The 23,706-nt window shown below is 47.5% G+C and overlaps 1 protein-coding gene across 3 annotated transcripts in view; it reads right to left on the reverse strand.

Moving 5' to 3' along the window:
• The window catches only part of DUSP22 (dual specificity phosphatase 22), a 68,755-nt gene that overhangs the window by 3,777 nt on the left and 41,272 nt on the right, over positions 1-23,706 (reverse strand). Inside the window, exons 4-8 of one of the 3 annotated variants that reach the window (XM_032250122.1) lie at positions 23,609-23,658; positions 12,997-13,071; positions 10,642-10,813; positions 10,079-10,151; positions 7,612-8,099 (exon numbers count right to left, since the gene is read on the reverse strand). In XM_032250122.1, coding sequence (XP_032106013.1) covers positions 8,053-8,099; positions 10,079-10,151; positions 10,642-10,813; positions 12,997-13,071; positions 23,609-23,658 — 417 coding nt within the window. In that variant the 3' untranslated portion in view covers positions 7,612-8,052. Of the gene's footprint in view, positions 1-7,611; positions 10,152-10,641; positions 10,814-12,996; positions 13,072-23,608; positions 23,659-23,706 lie in introns of those variants that run through there. The other 2 variants (XM_032250123.1, XM_032250121.1) reach the window with 2 other exon arrangements.

Genomic DNA, 23,706 nt, shown 5'->3' on the forward strand with positions numbered 1-23,706 from the left:
GCACTTCTTACAGCCTGCCTTGCCCAGGGCTTCACAGTCATGGGCTCAGGTGCCACCACCGCCCAGCCTCGCCCCTCAGCCTCAGGGGTTGGAGGGAGCTCCTGCCAGTCTGGTTGCTCTGACACCCACTGCTGCTTCTCTGGCCTGGTCTGGATGAGCCTCTCTCTGTCCGAGTTCTTAGGGCTGGGCTGCTTCCTGCCAGGACCTGGTGCCAGGCTATAGGGGAGGTCCTGCCTCGGCCACTCTGGACGCACAGGGTGCTTTCTTGGATGAGCACAGCAAACCTTTGTACTTCTGAAGATACCTTGTGGGACATGCAGAGCTGCTCATCTTGCATAGAGATGGAGCATCAAGAACAGAAAACCCCCACCGCTGCACACACAGCCAATTCTATATTCCTGTGGAGGGCAGCCCGAGGCCCCGGACACCCATTGCTCAGCCAGGCTAAAGCAGAAAGGTCAGGGCAGAGGCATGCATGGTCATCCTGCTGCACACACAATGAGCGCCCTTTGGTTGCAAGAAGCAAGAAGGTTTTCCAGCTTTATCTCCCCACACTCCACAAGGCCTCACATTGAATGCACACTGATCCTCAGAAAAGAACTTCAACACGGTGGCATGTGATTGCTAGCATTGTGTGGTTTCGCCCTCCTCGCCGTACTGGCATTTCAAAAGCACTGGGGTGACTGTAGGTGCATCTCACCTGTGACTGGGGTCAGACTGCTTACATTCCAGTCCTACCTGGCTGCCTTCTGGCTGTGAGACTAGAGTTCAGTGTCTTCATCTGAAGGCAAAGGTCACAATAAAACCTGTCTCACAAGATGGTCGTGAGGATATGATTTCTTTTTTCTTTTTTTTTTGAGACAGAGTCTTGCTCTGTTGCCCAGGCTGGAGTGCAGGGGCACGGTCTTGGCTCACCACAACCTCCGCCTCTTGGGTTCAAGTGATTCTCCTGCCTCAGCATCCCAAGTAGCTGGGATTACAGGCATGTGCCACCACGCCCAGCTAACTTCTGTATTTTTAGTAGAGATGGGTTTTCACCATGTTGTTCAGATGGGTCTCGAACTCCTGACCTCATGATCCACCAACCTTGACCTTCCAAAGTGTTGGGATTAGAGGCGTGAGCCACGTTGCCCAGCTGAGGATGTGATTTCAAGAGAAAAAGTCCTCTGCCAATCCTTGCCATGCCTTGGTCTCCGATGGCTGTTGGTCAAGCTCAGGTCGACCACCCTGACATCTAATGGGAGGTTTTTGGGGATAGAAGGGGCCTTCTAGACATATCAAATGCCACCCAGGGGTGGCTCTGGCCACATCAAATTCCACCAGACAGGGTGCTGTCTGCACCCCTCATCCCTTCTAGGGAGTTTTTTCATGGCAGTGGAGGGAAGAAGTTCCCCACATGAGTGGGTTGCCTCCTCGGGGACTTCCCCAAGGTATTCCAGAGAATCAGGATTCAGCTGAACCTCAGCCAGACCTGCCTGGTGCCGGCCACTTCAGGGCTCTCATCTGCTGAAGCCACCTCCGCCCCAACCTGTGCACCTCGTGCTCCCAGGAGCTGGAAGGTCCTGGTGATGGGGGTCCTGCCTATGCATGGAGCAGGTCTCTTGCTGGAAGTGACTTTCCAGGCATGAAATGATGGCAGCCCACCCTGCTGTACCTCTCTCAACCACACCTGAACCTGCAAATAGCCACCGTTAACAGCCAAGATTCAGTTCCTCTCTTCTCACACCTTCCTGCCTTTCCCTGTGTCATCACATCGGCCTGGCTTCACACAGAACCTAGGAGAATCCCAGCAGCTGACCCTGGCACGACAGGCCTCTCCCAGGACGCTGGCTCCGAGGAAGCTCTGTGGGGCTGGGCCTGTCACCATGAAGGGCACACCCTTCGTAAAGCAGAAGGTGACATTTCTTGGGTGCCCGTGTTGGAGTCTTCTGATTCTTTTTTTCCAAAAAGGCTGCCCATCAGTGTCTGGGGAAACCCAGCACCGGCCGACAAGCAGCAAACCTGCTCACCAGCAAAGTGCACTTCCTGTCTGTGCTAATGGGGCCCACTTCTGGAGGTGGGTGCCCAGGGCTGAGGGCAGAACAATGGATGATGTGGCTCTGAGGGGAGAGAGGGGCCAACCTTTCCACCACTACTGTGTGGCCTAGGGGCTGCATGCCCAAGTAGCAGGGCTGCTGTGCACTGATGTGGCTCATAGAGCCAAGCTGGGAAGGTGGCTCTTGCTGGGATTAGGAATCAGCACTTCTCCAAACCCTGTCCTCCATAACATTATTCCTTGAAGGAATTATTAACCCAAAAAGCATCCCCCAACCTCACCCCCATCATCTAGCTTTTTTTTAGACAGAGTTTTACTCTTATTGCCCAGGCTGGGGTACAATAGTATAATCTCAGCTCACTACAACCTCCGCCTCCTGGTTCAAGCAATTCTCCTGCCTCAGCCTCCCAAGTAGCTGGGATTACAGACGCCCACCACCACGCCTGTCTAATTTTTGTATATTTAGTAGAGATAGGGTTTTGCTATGTTGGCCAGGCTGGTCTTGAACTCCTGACCTCATGACCCACCCACCCTGGCCTCCCAAAGTGCTGGGATTACAGGCATGAGCCATCCCACCTGCCCCATATAGCTTTTAAATCAGGCCTGTGTACACAGGACATGCACAGAAATGACCCCATCCAAAATGTCTTTTCTGCTAAACCCACCTCTAAAGCAACAGCCGCCACCACACACAATTAGAATACTAAACTGCCCATACTTTCAGGCACTTGCTGAAATAGCTGTCTTCTGACACCATGCTCTAAAAACTAAACTAGAAGCTTCAGGAAGGTTCGCTGTGAACGTCTAACTCTTTATGATCAACAGTTTGCATGCAGATCTGGAACCAAAATAAACCCGCACTTGCAGATGTTCAAACACGCACTGGCAAATCTTTCCCCTGGTGGAAAGAGACACATGCAGACCCAGCACTCACACCCTTCAGTCTAATGGTAATTTAAGCTGGTTAAGCCCAAGCTGCAAGAGAACACTAATTGTGATACTACAGGTCTCAAAGCAAGCTGCGCCTGAGGCGGGAGACCCCGCTGTGTGTTAAGAAGGGAATTAAGCGTCCAAGCGACAAGTCAAAAGCAGGTTTTTTTTTTTCTCCCTTTCTCTGGGCAATGAAAAGGAAAGGGAAGAGGAACTACCCGCTGCAGTCTTGGTGATTTCTTGTTAAGTACATATATAAATACAAGCATGTTGAAAGAACATTCTTAATAAAATTATTAATAACTCAGGATGGGAGGAGACATCTGATGTGGGATCACAGGGGTGTGATTCTTAGTGTGTTCCTTATTTTTGTGACTAGAGGCTGGCATGCAGAGCAGCACTTTGTGACCAGCTATGGCTGTACAATGAGGGCTTGGGCCTTTCCCTGAGTGCTTTCAGAAACCTGCTGTCTGAGCTACCTGAATGGCCAGGTACCCAAGCTCAGCACACTCCCAGATGTTGCACGTGTGACTCTCCTGGAGGCTGTGTTCTCTGAAATAAAATTAAAACAACACATTGCCCACACATGCACACCCTAATTAGCAGAGTTTATGGCTATCCTGGGTCCAAGTAACGTAGGGCAGCTCCAGAAGTTGGAAACAGAATTCCCTGCTGAGACTGAAGCTAGAAAGAGCTGGCACCCAATAAACAAAAAAAGCCATTTGCAGGAACCCAGGGAAAAGTACAAATGGTGTTGAGATCTGGAAACACTCAAATTTAAGGAGAAACACAATTTAAGTCAAGAATCACCTTGAGCAGGCCAGGCCTGGTGGCTCACGCCTGTAATCCCAGCATTTTGAGAGGCCGAGGCAGGCGGATCATTTGCAGTCAGGTGTTTTGAGACCAGCCTGGTCATCATGGTGAAACCCCGCCTCTACTAAAAATACAAACATCAGCCAGGTGTGGTAGCGCACACCTGTAGTCCCAGTTACTTGGGAGGCTGAGGCGGCAGAACCTCTTGAACCCATGAGGCAGAGGTTGCAGTGAGTCGAGATTGTGCCACTGCACTCTGGCCTGGGCAGAGTGAGACACTGTCTCAAAAAAAAAAAAAACAAAAAAAAAAACACACCTTGGGCAGAGATAGCCGGTGCGCAGCAGGAGTCTGCCTGGGGCCCAGGAAAGGCAGCCTCTCAGGAGCAGCAGCCCTGCTCTCAGATCACACGTGCCTCTCTGCCCCACCAGCAGCACCCCGGCCCAGGACACAGCAGGTCTGGACAGAGCCTCAGCTCCCCAGCTCCAGGTCCTGACCACCACTCATGCTCACTGCACAATGCCCCAGGACGTCTCCCCCAAAATCTTGCTTATGACAGAAACAGAGCTAGCCAGACAAACACATAACATTAGTCTTTGGAGAGTCAATATTTTATCCTTCACAGTAAAGTAGGAAATTGGAAATTTGAATTCAACATTCATTTTCATGAGTCTGGCCCCTGGGAGTGTGTCCTGGGTGACGGACAAACATGCGTACCTAACTGCAGAGCTGGGTTACACCCAAGTTTGGCCCATTGAAGGCCCCTGATCTCAGACCCAGCCAGCCCCTTCTGTAGCCTCTTCCTTAAACCTTAACATTGCAGAGGCACGCACACCATCCAGTACAGGAAGCTGCTGGGACAAAAGAGCCACCACACTGTTAGCAAGATCCCAGGGAGTGGGCAGAGGACTAGGCCCTCACTCCCAACATGCAATTAGTCACCAACAACAGTTGCGTGTCCTTCCCCACCCTAAATCATCTGCCTACTGGGCCCCTCTTCATCTCCACCACCACGACCTAGGGCAGGCTGCTCTTTTTCTCACGGGGATAGTCCTAGCAGCAGCCTCCCGACTGGTCCCAGCATGCAGCCCCACCCCACTTCAATACCCAAGTAAGCCTTGCGCCTGCACACCCATCATGCGTTCTGCTGGCTCAGCACCCTTCAGCAAGCCCCTCACTCCCACATTGTCTGCAGTATCGTGGCTGCACCATGTACAAAGCTACAAGCTCAGGAATCAGACCTCTGGGAAAGTGGCAAGGTGCCGCCCCTCTCTGAGCCTGCGTAGCTCCAAGGGCTGGTCTAGGAAGTAAACCTGACTGGTCAGGCTTTGGCTGTGCGCGCAGCCTTGCCTGCACAATCCCAGTGGTGCCCAGCCCTGGGGAAGTTGCTCTAGTCCTGCAGAGTGACTCTTGCTCCCAAACCCATGATCTTTCTGTTTGCTGGCTCACCACGTGCGGGGCCTCCCCCTAAACTCTCCTTCCTTCCCACTGTGCCCAGCTCATTCTATGGCTTACACGACAGGTCTCAAATTAGGTACTGCGTTTTCTAAGACACTTCCCTTAAATGCTCTCCCCTCCTCAAACTGCAATGTGTTTTTTCACCCCTTTCCCTCACACATGGCACCAGGGGCAGCTGTAATAGTCCTTACCTTGTTGTCCTGTAAGTCAGCAGTCCACAACCTTTTTGGTACCGGGGGCCAGTTTCGTGGAAGACAATTTTTCCATGGACCAGAGTGGGGCAGGGATGGTTTTGAGTTGAAACTCTTCTACCTCAGATCACTGGGCATTAACTAGATTCTCACGAGGAGTGTGCAACCTAGATCTCTCACATGCACCGTTCACAGGAGGTAATGCTCACTCGCCAGCTGCTCATCTCCTGCTGTGTGGCTCAGTTCCTAACAGGCCATGTACTACCGGTCTGTGGCCCAGGTGCTGGGGACCCCTGCTGTGACAACTTTCCTAACAACCACAGCAGGCCACAGTCTTCCTGAGAATCAGGAGTGTGCCTGAGGCCTGGCTGTATCCCATAGCACCTGCTATGATGAATACAAACTGTAAAAATGTGCAAATGAATGAATGAACCCAGTTCAGTCTCCTGGGCTTGTAGGTTGTGATTCTGAGTTTCAGGCTAGAAAAGATCTGTGTTCAAAGAAAAAACAGCCTAAGGGAAAGTGCCATGTACCTCAACCCACCTTACTGTACAAGCCCAGGTCTTCATGGTGGCTCAGAGGCTGCCAATACCCATCTCCAGGGTGACCCACAAGGCCTGGCCTGGTTGTCAACAGACCGGGATCTCTGGCTTGCAACGTCTAAGATGGTCAATACCATCTCAGCATGGCCCCAAACTTCTAGACAGAGGTCAGGAATTGACTGCCCCCTATGGATGGCCCAAAACAAACTCGCAGAGACAGGAAGGGGACAGGCAAGGAGAGCTTCCTGATTTCAACAGTTGTGCCAACATTGCTGCCTGGGGCCTGGGCTGCCTCAGCAGAGTCCTCCAGAGTCCTGGGCCGAAGCCTGTGACTCTGCCGAGCTCCTCCCAGCTGCTTGCTCCAGCCACAGCTGGCAGCCCCTTGTCCCCTCGCTCCTTCCCTCCCCGCCCGCTGATTTGGGACCAAAACATCCAGGAGGTTCCAGACCCAGCAATGTGGACATCTTCGGGTACATTCTGAGGTGCATTTCATGGCCCCTCTGAGACTCGAGTGAGTGAAATACCTTCTCTGTGGGTGTTAAGCTTAGGGGCAACAGTTTGTGACCTGCACAGCAGTATACAATTAAGAGATAATGGGTGTTGGTGTCAGATATAATCCTGCAGTAAGACACGGTAGTGGGAAGTGACATGGCTGAGAGGCTGGGTGACCCTGCAGACTGAGGCTGTTGCCTGAAAATCTGTTTTCCTGCTGTGGCCACTGCCTCACACCCCAGGATACGCACACAGTGTTCCTGGGACTGTGCTGGGGCTTGGCTGCTGCCTCCTGAGTGGGCTCCACAGGAGACACATCCAGGGCTCATTGGTCTGGCCCACGAAAACACTCAGAGGCACCGGGGACAGAGCCACCTCTTGCCATACCAGGTGTGCATTGTGAGTGAGGATAAGCATCGTCACACCTGAGGTGTTTCTTTTGCCTGAAACCGATCAGAGGGTCCCCTCACACTCATTGGGACTGCTGCAGAGGCTACCACCTCAGGAGTCAGACATCTGGGAACCTGGCAAGGTGCCTCACCGATCCTTGCCTCTCCTGTGGCCCCCAGCCGCTCCCAAGCAGCTGTCGGGAGCCTCAAGGCATTAGAACCTACATCAAGTCTGCCACCTACAGTCAATCTGTTCGGGAGTTCACTTGCCTTTAGTTCAAGCCAAAATTATCCCAGTAAAGAGTTAAATTTCCTTTTTTTCCCACCAGATCAGAGAAAGACAATTTTATAAATTGACTTAAACTTCTCCCCAAGTCAGGTGATGTTCCTTCAGGTTAAAAGCTGAATATGGAATCAGAGTAACTGTATTCAACACCATGCAACAGGTGTGCACAGCGTGGCTGGCTGCATGCTTCTGTGTAAACACAATCATCCCAGGTGCCACATATGCAACTCCCATTCTGTGCAGGCAAAACATAACTCTCATGTCCAAATTTCTTTCACCTCACATTGATGGCCTATTTTTCTTTCTTGGAGACATGAATTCACCTTTTGCAGCATCAGCTACAGTGCCTTCTGGAGGAAAACAATGGCCTCTAAAATAAAACCAGGAGTAAGCTTCAATGTTGCCTTGGAATTCCTCACAGGCAGAAGGGTGAACGGCAACTGGCCCGTGGCTAGGGAAGAATGCATTGCGATGACATTAAACTTGGCTAAGGTGCCCTTTATTAATGAAAACATAGAGCTTTCGGTCAATTCCACCACAGAGAACACAAACACAAACCAAAGATAAAACCCACATCAAGGCCACACCGGCCTTGTCTTTGGGTGGCGTTCACGGGAAGCAATCACGAGCGCCAAGCCACCACAAGGCAGTGTGGCAAGGCTCCTGGGATCCTTGCAGGCATCAAAGTGAGGTACAGAAACCACCACAGCAGTGGAGGTAAGAGGAAAATATTTTATCCTGCTAAAGAATATCCTTTGTTCTCAACATAAACATGACTACATATATATTCAGCTTAAAGTAAAAAACAAGTTACAAATCACTACTGGATACTTAAAAATAAACTCTATGTGGCTTTTCATTTTGGCAGCACCAGCCTAAACTCTGTGGGTGTGCAATATTTCAGAAACTTCAGGTACATTACAGTCTTCTGAGAAAGGCCCAGTACTTCAGAATTCCCGGAGCAGCTGTGAAGAAAGAACATTACTGGCAACAAATATTAAAACAACACTTCAAGAACTACAAGAATACATTTAGAGGTTTGTAAAGGTGCACATATTTAAGCATTCAAGCTAATATCCTAAATAATTTTTCTGTTAACATATTTATTTTTGGTTTACAGAGAAATGTGTACTTGATCAGCAAACGGTTTTAGCCGTAGATGGATGGATGATTCTACAGCCACATCTCCTTTCTGGGTGTACATCCGGCACCTGTGCACATGTGTGGAATCCAGCAACTTTGTTTTCCCTGATCCCCAAAAAGCTCACCTTTGACACACCCTCTATATGCACAGAAAAATGGCTTTTCTTATTCAGGGGCTCTTTTGTGGTGGAATTCGGAGAAAATGGGTTGTAACATCTTTTTAGGGAGAGGTTGAGTATGTTTTTTCATTCGAGTGGCTCTGCATGCTTAAGAAATTTGGGTCGGTATAAAGGGCTAGAGGACTGAGCTGTGTACAGCATCCCAGGATGCCTGCAGCCCCGAAGTGCAAACTGCAGACGCTCTCATGGCCTGAATGTGGAATTCTACCCACCAGAAAGCATTATTGGAGCCCAAAGTGGAAGCTTTAAATAGCTCAATGATATTCGTGCCTTCCCTTTGGTTTCAAAAGCAATGATGACCGAACATTTTCGACTGTGAGGCAAAGTTGACTTGCATACCAAAAAAACCACCTTTCCAAAAAACATTCAATGAGGTAGCTCAGATCAATTATCAAACCCAAGTGAATATCAAGAAGCTTAATAAATGCTCAGGGATTTTAAAATGCAAATTGCTACAGTGCCTAGTAAATGCTCTTTCTTCCCAATTCCCGCAGGTGCATGCAAACCTTCAGAAGGGGCCCCCCGCAAAGTGAGCATAGCAAGAGGCTGGGAGTCAGTGACACTGGCCAAGAGCAGAGTGGAGGGGCACACTTGTGCACCCAACTTAGGCTAACGTAAGCCTGCAGACCACAGAGCTCAAGTGCAGTCAGTCCCAGCGAACAAACACCAGGTAGAACTCAGGGCTCCATGAGCTGAAAAGCAGCCTTTACGCAAGGGGCTAGGGAACCCTACGCCTGGTGCATTCACACTGTGATTGAGGCAATCTAGTACTTCCCTTAAAGCTGAGTCGGTATAAAGGCCTGGCCCACTGGAGCAGCTCAGGGCAGGCCTTCATGGTTTCCAGGGCCCCAGAGCCACCCTCCCTCTAGAGGACTCTGGCCCCTGCTGCCCCTGCCACTCACCCTGGGTGGGTTCTGGGAGAGGCCATGCTTTTAGCCATTTGTCCCCTGAGTTCTCATGGTTTGCTCACAGGCACAGACTGCTCCTTGCTAGGTAGCTTTTCAGAGGTCAAGCTCAAATGTCTTCTATGTGGAGTCTGGGACAAAGGGAAAGGTGGCCACACCAACCTGGGCAGCAATATGAATTCTGTGACTTCCAGCAATATGAAACAGTTCACACACACACATTCATGTGCACACACACACTTTCACACGCACACACATGTACACACTTAAGTGCACATACCCTCACACAGGCACACACATGCATCCATATACATACACTCACCCATGCACACACATGTGCACTCACACTCACATGCACAGAGCAGTGCACAGCCGCTGGGCAACACCCCCGAGGGCAGCAAGCTCAGGTGCAGCTGGGGCAGGGGGTGGGCAGAGTGAAGGGGCCTGGAGCGGGGCTGGGCAGTGTTGCTTGGGAAGAAGCCCTGAGCGCCCCACCTCGCCCTGGCTATCTCCCTTTCCTGTCCTCAGCGGCCAGCACCACCGCACCACCACCCAGCCGGGCGCACTGAAGACAAGCGGAGGGAAGGAAGGCAGCAGGTCCCTTGTGTTAGGTCTCCGTCGTATAATTATCGTAGGCCAGCGGAGCCAGTGCTGGAAAACTGCTCCACCGCCTGGCGCCGTGCTGGGGCTCCATGCGCCCTTGCTCCTTATATTTACCCAGAATGTTTTTGGCTTCTTCTGCATCCCGCAAAGGGCTCTCTCCATATTCTTCCTTCAGCCACTGCCGATACTGGAGGATGGAAACAAACCCGAAACGTCACACACATGCACACCTGCATACACGCAGACTTGCACCTGTGACTTCACCGCAGAGATGGTACCGCACATAACCAGGGAAATAAACAGCAGTGGGAAATCAGAGCTCTGAGGCTGCCCAGCCACGATCAAGCAAGAGACGTAACTGCTCCTTCAAGGTGTTGGCCTAGGACACGAAAACAGGCCAGACCAAGGAAATGGTACTTCACCCAGAAAGAGAGAAACAAGCTAGTAGAGGGTACCAGGCACAAGGAAACAACAAAGAGTAGGCGCCTGTGGCTTCCGCAGATGAATGAGGGATCCATGATAACTTCTGAGGGGGTGCAGCTGGGCACCCTGGGAGCCGATGTCCTCTGTGGGCCTTTCAACTCCAAACGCCATGATGCTGGCTATGTACGGAAATACTGTGGTCACCATACAGGGGCACCTGCCTACATCTCTGATGTCCCCTAAGCATTGCTTACCTGATGGACTTCATGCTTCTCAAACTCCTGGAGCTGTCTCTGGAAGCCCACGTTGGGGTTGGCACAGGATCTCCCAGCACGCACGGTGTGCAGGGCATCCTCCCAGCCAAAGTCAGTGACAGTCATGATGTACGCAATCACCAGTGTCACGCTCCTGGAGACCCCGGCCAGGCTGCAGGGCACAAGAGAAGCACACGGGTGAGAGCAGTTTCAGATCCCCGGGTCCACCACCCAATCCATGGGGAGCGGGGGAGTCTAAGGACCTTGTTTACAATGTCCTCCTGCCTTGGATTACATGTGGACAGTAAGCACACTACCAAGACCCCACTCAGCACTCAGCATACCATCTTCCTCTACCTCCCGGAACTAGAATCGCATGCTTTCTTCTGCTGTTGAGCTTCATTTATTGGTTTTCTATGGGCTGTGACTCCAGACGCTCCCTTGGTCCTAAGCCCCTCCTGAGGTCTTTCCCATTTCCCTGGACAAATGACATGACTGAGGTACTCCATGGGAACTTGAGGCTTCCGGGGCTTATGCAACAAACCCATTTATAACCTACATTGGTTTAGAATGCTTCATGTTTCTTAAAAGTTTAGTTTTCTTAGCTATATGAGGGCTAGATCTATAATTTTTAAAGCCCATGACATACAGAAGCCCTTACCCAATCTGACTTTTATGCTTTTTTTGACATAAATATGCATAGTACAGAGCAGGCATGCTGCGTCTGCAGGTGGGAGCAAGGCACCCTGCAGGCAGTAACGGTTAGGGTGAGCTACCTGGAGCAGGCTGAGTGAGAGGGCCCATTTTACATGTACATGCAAATGAGGGTGGTCACAGAAAGGTTGTGCTTCGTCAGACTTGAGTGTTCTAGTAACAGGTTAAGATGGGGAAGTTTAGCAAACGTCTTGCTTTTAGAAAAGCCTATCTTTAGATGTATATAACTATGAAATATTAATTCCTAGAATATCGGGCCTACACATATTCAAATATAAATCATTATTTTAAAGCCCCACTCTCAAGTAGTGGCTCTTCACTAGGGTTTTATATGAGAAAACTGGGAGAGATTTTAAAAGACAGATCCTCTTGGGCTGCAACCCTGGAGATTCACATTCACCAGGAGGCTGGAGAAGCCCAGGAGTGGGAGTTCCAGAATTCCCCTTTAATTGGCTCCACCTGAACCCCCAAGGTATGTGAAAGCCAAATAGAAATGAACATTAAAATCCTACCCTTTGTATTTATTATACTTTCTACTGTTTAAAAAAATGAGAAGAAAAATCATATGATTTCAAGAACTGTATGAAACTGCAGACGCCATTCTAAAAACAACTATCCAGCGTCCTCCCCTGTCATGGGTTATTGTCCCTCAGAACACATTATGGTTTTTTATAGGTGGCTTCTCTAAATGTCATGCATTGGGTCCTCTCTGTCCTGGCAGGGCTGCCATCAACCTTAGCAGCAATATTCCCCAGGAATTATCACTTCACAGTCCTAAAGAGCTTATAGTACAAGATAACTGATTCGGGGAATGTCAAAAGATTGTTAGGCTTTCAGTTAATTAATACCGCGCTTTATTCAAGACAGAGAGGGAACCTGTCCGGCCAGCACTTAGACAACAGAGCCCTGGCTCTAGAGTGTTGGCCACTGGTTCCCTGAGCAAATGAGCCATGTTATTGGCATGATTATGAGCGGTAATAAAAATGCCAGCCCACTTTCACTGAGAACTCTCTGTGTGCTAGGCACACTGCCAAGAGCTTCAGATGCATCATCCTTGGGTTAAGTGTGTTATAGTAGCTTTCTTTTCTCTCTCTCTCTCTCTCCGTGTGTGTGTGTGTGTGTGTGTGTGTGTGTGTGTGTGTGTATCTACACAAATTATATCAGAATGCAAGCAGACAGCTATCAATAAACTGGGTCATTTTGGTGTTGACAGTAATGTAATACTAAAAATCCATATTTGCAATCAAGTCTGCTGAAGAAAAAACAACAGTGTCTTCAAAAAGTCGCTGAGGTTTCAGGGTTGAGCCTACAGAATCTGTGTCATCTGTAATAGGCTTTTCTGATGAAATGCTGGAGACAAGCCAGCAAAGGGAAGTTTCTGTTGTCTAGTAACCTCCATGGTCCGTACAGAAATCTCAGCAGTGGAAATGGAAAAAAAAAGCAAAACCAGTTAGGTTCTCCTTCCATAGATGGAAAGAGAGACTAACACATGGTGGTGGACACATGGTGCATGCCTTTGAGATTTAGAGTTTACAGAAAACTATTAGGAGGTGAAGCCATTAATCACACACAGAAAAACACTTGATATGAGGCCAAGCCAAAGAGCATGCTGGAGCACTATTAAGCAAGAGACACACATACCAGTGTACAAGGCAGCTCTCACCACGGAGTCGGCACTCGTGAATGAATTTAATACTTTCTTTGAAATGTCTTGTCCTGGGGGAAGAAAAAGAGAGAAATGATAGCTCTCTATTTTACTCAATATATGATGAAAAGAAAATTCTACCTGAGGCTTCTTTCTTAAAATGTTAATTGATTTTTATGTCTAATTGACACACTACTGTACATATTTACGCACTATAGTGTGACACTTCAATGCATGTATACGTTGTATAATATAATGATCAAATCAAGGTAATTACCTTATCCATCACTTTAAACATTTAGCACTTTGTAGCGATAACTTTCAAAAGCTTCTTTTGTAGCTATCTTGAAACATATGGTACATTATTATTTGCTATAGTCAAATAATCCACTGTGTAATAGAAATCAGAATATGGCTCAGTGTGGTGGCTCACGCCTGTCAACCCAGAAACTTGGGAGGCCAAGGCAGGTAGATCACTTGAGGTCAGGAGTTTGAGATCACCCTGGCTAACAAGGTGAAACCCCTTCTCTCATAAAAAATATAAAAATTAGCTGCGTGTGGTGGTAGGTGCCTGTAATCTCAGCTACCAGGAAGGCTAAGACAGGAGAATCGCTTGAACCCGGGAGGCAGAGATTACAGTGAGCTGATATCACGCCACTGCACACCAGCCTAGGCAAAAGAGCAAAATAAGAAAAAGAAGAAAGAAAAAGAAAAAAGAAAGAAAGAAAAGAAAAGAAAGAAAGAAAGAAAAGAAAAGAAAGAAAGAAAGAAAAGAAAGAAAGAAAAAGAAAGAAAGAAAGAAAGAGAAAGAAAGAAAGAGAAAGAAAGAAAGAAAGAAAGAAAGAAAGAAAGAAAGAAAGAAAGAAAGAAAGAAAGAAAGAAAAGAAAGAAAAGAAAAGAAAAGAAAAGAAAAGAAAAGAAAGAAAGAAAGAAAGAAAGAAAGGAAGAAAGGAAGGAAGGAAAGGAAGGAAAGGAAGGAAGGAAGGAAGGAAGGAAGGAAAGAAGGAGAAAGAAAGAAGGAAAGAAGGAAAGAAAGAAACCAGAGTTTATTCTCCCTGAGGTTTACTGAAAGCTCTCCTAGTCCCACACCATCAAAACCTGGTCACACAGTCTGTGGCTGGAGCTGTCTCAGCCTTAGAATCCATCATTTACAATGCTGAGGTCTGGGAAGGCTGTGGGTTGTCTGGAATTTTTAGAATTTCTCTGTAAGAAATTTCTGAAACACACAGTTACCACTGGCTGGGGTTGGGGGAGGTTGTGGACAATCCCCCATGTTCAAACTGAGGCTCTCAATGCCCCAGCAGTACACAGGGACCCTCACACTGGCTGTGGAGGGTGCAGGTCACCATGATGCAGGTGAGGAAGGTGTCCATGTCATGTGGGCTTTCCAAGTCCTAAAAGCTAGTTTACTCCTGTCAATATGGAAAATCTAAAAGTATTCTCCCAGACTGGTCTCCCTGGACTTTGACAGTCCTGTCTGCAGCTCAGTGGAGAGCTGTGGGGAAATGAAATTCTGGCTCTAATCCCTCTCTGCCACTTACTGGACCATATGGCCCAGGAAAAGCCACTTATCTTCTCAGTTATAAAGTGGGGCTGGTATCTCACATGCCAATATGCTTTGCAAATTCTGAAGTCCTAAATGGGCTGGGTGCGATGGCACATGCCTATAATTCTAGCATTTGGGAAGGGTGAGGTGGGCAGATCACTTGAACTCAGGAATTCGAGACCAGCTGGCAAAATGTCGAAACCTTATCTCTGCAAAAAATGCAAAAAAAAAGTAATAATAATAATAATAATAAAAATTAGTAGTCCTGTAGTCCTGGCCACTTGGGAGGTTGAGGTGGGAGGATCTCTTGAACCCAGGACAATGAGTGAGCTGAGATTATGCCACTGCAGTCCAGCCTGAGCAACAGAGTGAGACCCTGTCTCAATAAATAAAAATAATAGAAGTTCTTAATGATGATGCATGCCTTAATCCTTTCTTCTTCTAACTTCTTAGCTTTTCAGACCACCCTCTTTTCTCGTCATTCCTTCAACCCCTAACCATTCAGGGAGTGCCTACTAGCATGGCCTTGTGCCAAGTCCCTGAGGCACAAAGCCAGGCAGGGCTCAATCCCCACTTCGACGTGCTCCCAACCAGCCTGTGTGTCCTGTGCCACTCAGACCTCATTCTGGACTGGTTTGTGGGTTAAGTGCAGAAACCTTAGGCGACAGACAGCACATGTGCCTCTCCAATGTCTTCTACCTTCGAATGGCTTATAAAGCAGCAAAAGTTGCCCTTGGACTAAACTAACTTCTCTTTAAACACCGATTGAGTACTGTACTGACCATTTGTCAGGGACTCTGCTAAACTGTAAGACATTCAGAGATAAATAAGATGTCATTCCCAATTGCAGAATGCCGGGGCACATGAATGTACGGTAAGAATGAGAAATTCAGGCATGGCCTAACAAATTCACCCAGGTCCTGACAGCAGAAGAAACTCAGTAGCCTCACGGTAGGTGCTCAGTGAGATGAGGACAGCCAGGAAGCAGAAGCATGCACACACATGTTCTGCCAACAACTGCACTGTCACCACAGTGCAGATCCCTAGGGGACCAAATCAAGGACTCTGGACTCTCACCTGACGTCTCTAATTAGCACATCTGCTTTTGTTAATGTTTCCAGGGATAACTGCTCCCAGATGTCAACTCGTAAGGTGGTTTGGTACACAGTAGGCAAGAAAGGATTCTTGCTCTAATCAGGAAATCTAAGATATCAGTGCTGAAGGAGACTTCAGAGCAGAAGCCAGGCCGTGAAGCCAAGTATACATCAGGGTGGGGCACCTAGGGTCAACTTGTTGGGCAGGAGTCTGGTCCCCAGCAAGGAGCTGGGCAGCCCAGCTGGGAGCTCCCCACCCCTTAAGCAGAACTAGCCATCTGGAGTTGGCAGGGAAGTCTGCTCGTCTGGAGGTACTGGAACCGTAGCAAGACCTGGTCAGCTACACTTTTTTTTGGGAAGGAAATCCCCTCTTCCCGCAGCTCTGTCCATGTTGAAGTAAAGGCAAGGCCAGGGGTAGGGACTTCTGGAAAAGCTTTCCCTTCCTGAAGAGAGGAAAGCAAACTAGCTCTGCCCCTGGTTTCCTGCCATGGAGCTGGGAGACAGTGCCACGCTCAGAGCTGCACTACCTGCTGCCAAGTGTCTCTCTCCCTTAGAATGCCATGTCAGTTTGAAATGGTATTCTGCTACTTGTGGCAAATTCATGCTACCTGATATCAGCAACTAATTCAACAATTTGTAAAACTTTGAGTCAACTCATCTGGCCCAGAAGTGGCTCCAGATTGCTGGTCTGCAACCTGCTTGGTGGTTTACACCAGGGACCTGCCCTTCCTGCAGGCCAGTGCACAGGCTGGGGGTGCTGACTGGCTGGCTGCAGGGCTGCAGCTGGACGGCACCCTCCTTGGCCCTACAAGCTGTTCATGCTGTGCCCCCCAATGGTGCCAAGATGCTGTCCCTGCCTGCAGTGCCCGTTGTTGCCTGTTCTGTGTGGGTCTCCTGGTCAAGAAGAGCCGCGTCTGCGTGCAGAGCAGCCAGAAAAGCAAGAGCAAATCTAGAAATGAATGCCGACCGCCTGAGTAAATGAAAAACCACAGAGCACCTCAGAACACACTGCAAAGACCACACAGTGACATGAAAGTTAGCAGTGACCCCTCTGAGTGGAGACAGGAATGGGGTCACATTCAGTTCTGTGAAGCTCACCAAGGTCTTGTAAAGATGACAACTGAATCTCTTCACTGAAACTTTGGAGTGGGAACCACTTCTTGTATCTGGCTTTGACATCTGCACGTCCCCAACCACAGACACAACCTTACATACTGTGGGGTTGAACCTGGGTTCAAGAGTCAGACTTGCCACATCTCAAAATAAAAGGGGGGAGTGTGCTCAGCCTGGCACTATCCAAACCCACCCACAACCAGGGAGCTGAGTGGGCATATGAAGAAGCTGAGGAGGTCACAGAGGTGACCCCGCTCCGTACTCCCACACCCCATAGCTCTTTCTGTCTGTAGCAAGAGTAAAGTCGAGGAGAGCCTATAAGACATAGGTCCTATCCATCATCATGTTGGGGCCCTGGGCTGCACAGCTCTGTGCAGGCATTGTGATAGGGCCATTCACAGCCCCACCCCAGGAGCCTGAAGGATGCCAACGAGGCGGCCGCTCAGAGCTCCACAACGAAACTTGGCTCATGGACAATATGGCACAAAGCCAGGCCAGCGAGCTATTCCTAGAAATGCCTTTTCCAAGAAAAGCCCAGAGGCAGGAGAGCACACTACTACTTTGGTGCAGGACTGCGTGTAAGGGTGTTATTTCCAGGGAAGCTGATGACAGAAGCCCCAACTCTGGTCATTAAACTCCCTCCTCCACAGTGGGAAATACCCACGGCTCTGGTCCTTCTATTGCTCAACTGTAGTTAGAAGCAGAAGCGCAAGTCTTAGGCACTATCCTACCGCAAGCTGTTTGAATGAACACAAGTTCCCGTTCCTGCTCTCCGTTTCGTGGGTAGTTCACCTTTACATCCACACACAGCCGCATGGAATAGGCTCTGTCCACAGAGAGCCAGCAAACACATGCACAAAGCAGCACGGACCGGACCACGCCTGCATTAGAAACTTACCAAACAGCACCTGGGGCTATCATGCCCGCTCCTGGCCTCAGTCCTTGGAGCACACCTAGGTCAGCAGGGGCACGTCCAGGGAGAGGGGACTCACAAACAGCCCAGACACTCCCAGCTGTCCCCCTCTCTCCTCACAGACCATCGCCCTCTGCCTGGGTCCCTTCCTTTCTGCATCAAAGGCCAAGAGCCAGTGCTCAGATGGGATCTCCTGACCTTCAGAGAGTCTAAGAAAAGATGGTGGGTAAGCCTGTAAACCACACTGCATGGTGTTCACTTTTGAGGCTGAACAACTACTTTTCACTCCAGGACTGCAAGATTTGGAGGCTTCAGTCCCCACTGTAGGATCTAAGATGGTCCTGTCCTGCTCAAAAGGACTTTGCCTGTTTGAGTGGGTGCCCAGGAATCTGGCTGAGTACCTTGAATGGCAGCTGGTCCTACCCCAAAGCCCAAGGTATCAGACCAGGCTGTAACAGCAAAGGCCACAGGAACACAGGGTACTCCTCCTTCCTTCTGATACAAAAGTGTGTGTGCATAAATGAAGGCAAGGGAGAAACAAACCCAAAAAAGGTAAGCATCGTTTTATATAAAATATACATATATTTATACATTACATATGTAAATACATGTTTTTGCTTAGCAAAAATGTTTTTGTTTCTTTTCTAATAGCAAACGGGTAGACTATTCTAACTGCATTCAGGCTTTGGAAGGTGGTTTCATATCAGAGTGCTGCTTCCTCTTGGGGCAGAATCTGCCCAGGGCTCCTCACCCACAGGCCCTGCCCCAGCATACTTTCCAGCTGGAAGGCTAATGGTGAAGACCCCAACCTAGAGGTAATGGGAAGAATGTTCCTCACCAGATATGGTGGAGCTGCTCTATCACTGCACAGCATTATACACAAAACCAGCCCACATTTGTATCAGTGAGTCCCCAACTTTGATATTTATGCCCAGTCAACATTAAAAATAGAATTGGGGGATGCTTACATTGTACTTTTCATTTTGCCAGGTAAGGTCTTTTTAAAAGCAAACTAAAACAAAGACTTCTCTACCACTTACTACAACATCATTACCCAGAAGAATATTTCAACAACAAAAAAGAAGGACACAGTCTAAGACTACAGGATAGTTCTTAAAGTTGAATGAATGAAGTCTGATGAAAAACTGAATGCACATTTTCGGCTCTCATTTTCTCCTTGAGCAGGAAATCGTCACCAGGGGCTGGCAGGGCCCTCAGGAACTGTCTAGAAGCAGGGCCACAGTAGTCCAAGGGCCCATCTAGCTCTAATCTTGCAAAAGTGCTCCTTTACAATAAAATAAAGAAAAACGTAAATGAGAGAAAAAGAGAGTTGAAAGTACAGAAAGTGTCAGTTAAAGAAAATAGAGACAAAAAGATAGGGAGGTAGAATATGGCAAGGACGTTTTACCAATGTTTTCAATATAGCCTCTCTGCATTGGTAATGCTTCTTCTCCCCACAAAAACCTCAAGAAATTTACAGACCTGCTAGATTCTAAAACCACTGAATGTCACAAAGGCGCTATTGCAATGATGCAACCCTACCGACTCCATAGCCTGGCAGAGGTCAAATGCCCTTGGACTTCACAGAAAAAGAAAAAAAAAATCTGTAATTACTTGCTTCATGATGTCGAACTACAAAATGCCAATGTAATATATATTAAAACAAGATGAGTAAATGTAAGTTAATACACATCTAACCATTCAATTTCAAAATACATTAATAGTCTTTACTTAGAAAATATAATCTTATTTCAGAAATGCTTAGTGTTTATTAAAAAAAAACAACAACACTTTCACTTGTATTATCTCACCTAATACCATAGAAAACCCTGTGAGATAGGCATTTTACAGATGAGACAAGAGAGGTTAAAATGACTTGCTGAAGAAATCCCATAGAGAAAGCAAAAGCGAGTATTTCCAAAGCCCTTAACTCACTAACCCATACCATGCTGGCCACTTGGGGACCATGCAGTGCGTGATTTGATACAAACTCTAGGATGCCTCTAATTATGACAAAATCATGCAAAACATACCACAATAGGTCTGTGGGGTTATTACAACTCTGAGAACTTGAACTTTTACATTTCCTGACTTGGCAAGGTTAGCTGGTTGGGGAACTGAGCTGAAATTCTAACATGTTAATGTTATCTCAAACCAGGTTTTTGCATTTTAAGTTCCTGGAAGATCAGAGAGGGAGATTTGAGAGGATTAAGGCCAAGACAGCAAACTGACCTTTCTGGGCAGTTTGCAGCCACTGGTGTCAAATGACAGACAATAGCTAGTCTCAAAGGTCACAAATCTCTTACTAAACATAACTACCCAGAATTCCTGTTAGTGCAGGTATTTGTGGGGGAAAATTTAAGATATAAAGTGTTAAATTACATCAAAGCTGGCATTCATTTTTAAAATCTGTACTTAAGTTTAAAATAATGAGCAACACAGTCTTCCAGAATTTATCATTGAATGAAGAAACTCTTAGGCATCAGGAATTTTTACAGTGGCAAAAGAGCTACTATTTCAAATTGTTTAGGTCACGCAGAACACATTTTCCATGTGGCAGATAAGAACTTCTTTTGCTTTTGCTAACTAGAGAATTAAGAATATTTATCTCCTGACCATCCTCATTCATTGGAAAGCAAAAGTTGACAGTCAGCACCTGATATTTGATGAGTAATAAACACCCTAAAAAATACCATGAGAGAGGTAGGTGTTCTGCCTGCCAACTTGAGGTGAATCATTTGATTATATTGTAAAAATACGCTCACCACTAAAAAGTACGCTATGCCTTGCAATGGAACACTTGGAACAGGTAAAAAGAAACTCAAGCTATTTCATGGCCTGCCTCTTAACAAGCCGAGTCACTCAAAGTTCCAAAGTCAACTCCACCATTTCCACATAACTTCAGTACAGCAAGCAGTATCTAGAGTCATGGACATATGTGTGCCGAAGCCTTATTCACAAGCCTTGCTGTTACTAATGGATTAAAAATAAACGTTTCCCCAAAGAATCATATAAGAGCATGACTCCCAACAGCAGAGTGTCCGCCTTTCTCCACCTTTTCATGAACTACGGTGCTGACTTCCTTTTCCAGCTGAAACAGAAGTCTCACTGCTGTAGGGCTTTGCTGGAAACTGCAGCAGGGGCACATCCTCCACACACAGACCCAGACAGGGCAGTGCCACACCTACCTACACCCTAAGCCTACCTTCATTTATGGTTTGCGTCTTGGTAACTCTTTGTTATCCAGATACAAAGAAAGAGTTACAAAGGCAAACCATAAACTTAACAGGACCTCTTTACATATTTGGGACAGGAGAGAACTAATTAAAATTGACAGGTAGGAGGGAGGTGGGAGATGAGAAACCGCTTAATGAGTACAACGTTCATTCTTCGGGTGATGGACGCACTAAAAGCCCATACTTCACCATTAAGCAATACGGCCATGGAACAAAACTGCACCTGCACCCCGTAAATCTATTCATATTTTAAAAAGTATGGGCTAGTCCTTCAGCACCAGGGGTGACTGCAATTGGGCTTTTTTTGACAGAAGATCGGAAGTGACCCACGAGACCTGCAGCTGGCATATCTCGGTCTCCCCTGTCCTTCCACATCAGCACATCTCTCAAGGAACTGAAGCAGTCTTCCTGGGCACCAAAACTTGTTATTGCAACTACCTTTTCTGTAACTCTCAAAATACATTAATGTACACTGAATAAAAGCAGACTCATTTTTTAAAGTGCCCAGAGTTCACGGAGAACACCTTCACATACATGACCTTGCCTCCAAAACCCTTAGGGCAGGCATTTTCAGATGAGAGAACTGAGGTGTCGATGGGTTAAGATCACCTGCCCAAGGGAGGTGGAACTGGTTTTACAGTTGAGGTTTTCTAACATCTAGGTTGACTGCTTAATCGTCTATAGTGCAATGGGCCATTCCATGCTTAAATAAGGTCACGGTCACAAAGATGGCACTCAGCTCCTAGCAAAGCTGAGAAGCATTGGGGACAGATCAAGGACAGGTGGGCACCTGCACTGACAACCCATGTCCAGAGCCCAGAATGGTTCACATCTGAGTCTGTCTTCTAAAGAATCAAATTGCCAATCACGTACTGACAAGTTCAACAGCATGTCAGAATCTCAGTGTGAGATAAGAGCAAAGCAACCACTCTAAAAATAGCCACCAAAACATGGGCAGAAGATTGCTGTGGTCTTCAGAGAAAGGCAGTGGCTCACTTCCTTCCGTGTGTACTATGCCTTCCAACCACTTCTGTTTCTTGACACGACTAGTAACCAGGGAAGTTCTCTAATGCTGCTTCTCCTCCTTCTAGGCCTAGGGTGCTATTCTGTTTTCCTAGGAAATCCCTCCTCCACCATCCTCAATCTTAAAGGTTCACCTTTCTGTGAAATAGCAAGAGTGTGTGTGGAAACACAGCCCCTGGGTAGCACACAGTATCTCCAACTTCCTACCTCCCATCCCCTCCTAGTCTCTACCACCTCACTTTTACATGTCAACCCATCTGACTGCAGCCCTATTTTCTTTTCCCCAAAAAGATAGATCTCACATAATGATCGGATAACCTGTGATTTCTCTGCTCTGCCCCAGTGAAGACTCAAGGTCAGCTGACGGCCAGCGTTTAAAACTCCCAGGATGGTGGGACACTTGTGATCCTGAACATCGGGGCACACGGTCTCACTCCTGATCTGAAGGGTGTGCATGCAGCAGTGCTTTAGGCATAAAAGCTGAATCCAGACAAGCCTGAGGACTCCCAAATTCACAAGCTCCACCACAGCCTACAACTTCCCTATGAAATGCAGTAACACGCAGTTCTAGGAGGGTTGCTGTGTCTGACCTGTGGCATACAGCATGAGGCCAGCCTGAGAATCAGAAGCCAGACTCAGCAGCATGGGCTGCTAAGTACTTTATATCCAGCTCCAGCCTTTCTGCCTGCACAAGTCAAATCTCTGCTTCGGGAAAACCGTAATCTATTCCACGTCATGGTATCTCCAGGTCCCTCCTATGCAAGCAAGAGTGACTGCTAACACTGTAGCTGCCATGGGTCTCCAGAGCCCTGCCCTCTATCCTGCCGAAACCTAATCCTATCCGTCTCCACGGGACTTCTTCCATATGGAAAAGGGAGCAATTTTGAATCTCTATAGGTACAAACAGGGTTAAAATGACATCAAAGGTTTATTCGGCTGTGAAGAAATAGAGGACTGGACTTTCCTAAACTAGAATGACCTATTCATTCAACTAGGCCAGGGTTTAGCAGCATGCTGTCCCATATGGCAGCCACCATTGGCCTCCTGAGGTTCTCAAGCCCTGGAAATGCAGCTGGTCCAAACTGAGATGTGCTGAGTATAAAATAGCACACCAGAGTCCCCAGGCTTTGTATGAAAGAAGGACATAAACTAGCTCATTAATTTTTTATATTGAGTACATATCAAAACATTTTAGATACACTGGATTAAGTAAAATATAGTATTAGAATTAATGTTGCCTGTTTCTGTTTGCTTTTTAAAATGTGGTTCCTCGAAAATTTGTTTTACCCATTTGTGGCTCAATATCTATTTCTACTGGACAGCTCTGCTTTAAGACAAAACCCAACAAATCCCTTATGGTTTTATTTCTAGAGAAAAGATGAGCATACTAAAGGTTTAAGGTATCCTTTTTAAAAATCAGACCCTTCTTGTGGACATCCCTTGAGTCTCTTTGCATAACGGAAGGACCAGTCAACCACAAGGAGCCTCCCACCACAGCTCATCCCAGCCTGGCCAGCATTGACTTCGGCAGGCTCGCAGTCTCTTCCCTGCAGCCCCAGGCATGCAGGGTCATCAAGGGTCCCACGAACTCCAACAACTTCACAGTCTTCTACTTCTTTGACTTAACCATCCTGTATTCATTTTTTAAAAGACTTCCAAATAATACAGAAAAAAGAAACTTACAGGTTTTGAGATGGTGAATCCGCTGCTGGAATGCACAGGTATTTAACTCCCTGCAGAATGATAAAAAGTAAATACATAAAAATAAAAACATGAAACTC

The sequence above is a fragment of the Sapajus apella genome, unplaced genomic scaffold, assembly GCF_009761245.1.
Source record: "Sapajus apella isolate SASKATOON/1434 unplaced genomic scaffold, GSC_monkey_1.0 scaffold70, whole genome shotgun sequence".
Classification (NCBI taxonomy): Eukaryota; Metazoa; Chordata; class Mammalia; order Primates; family Cebidae; genus Sapajus; species Sapajus apella.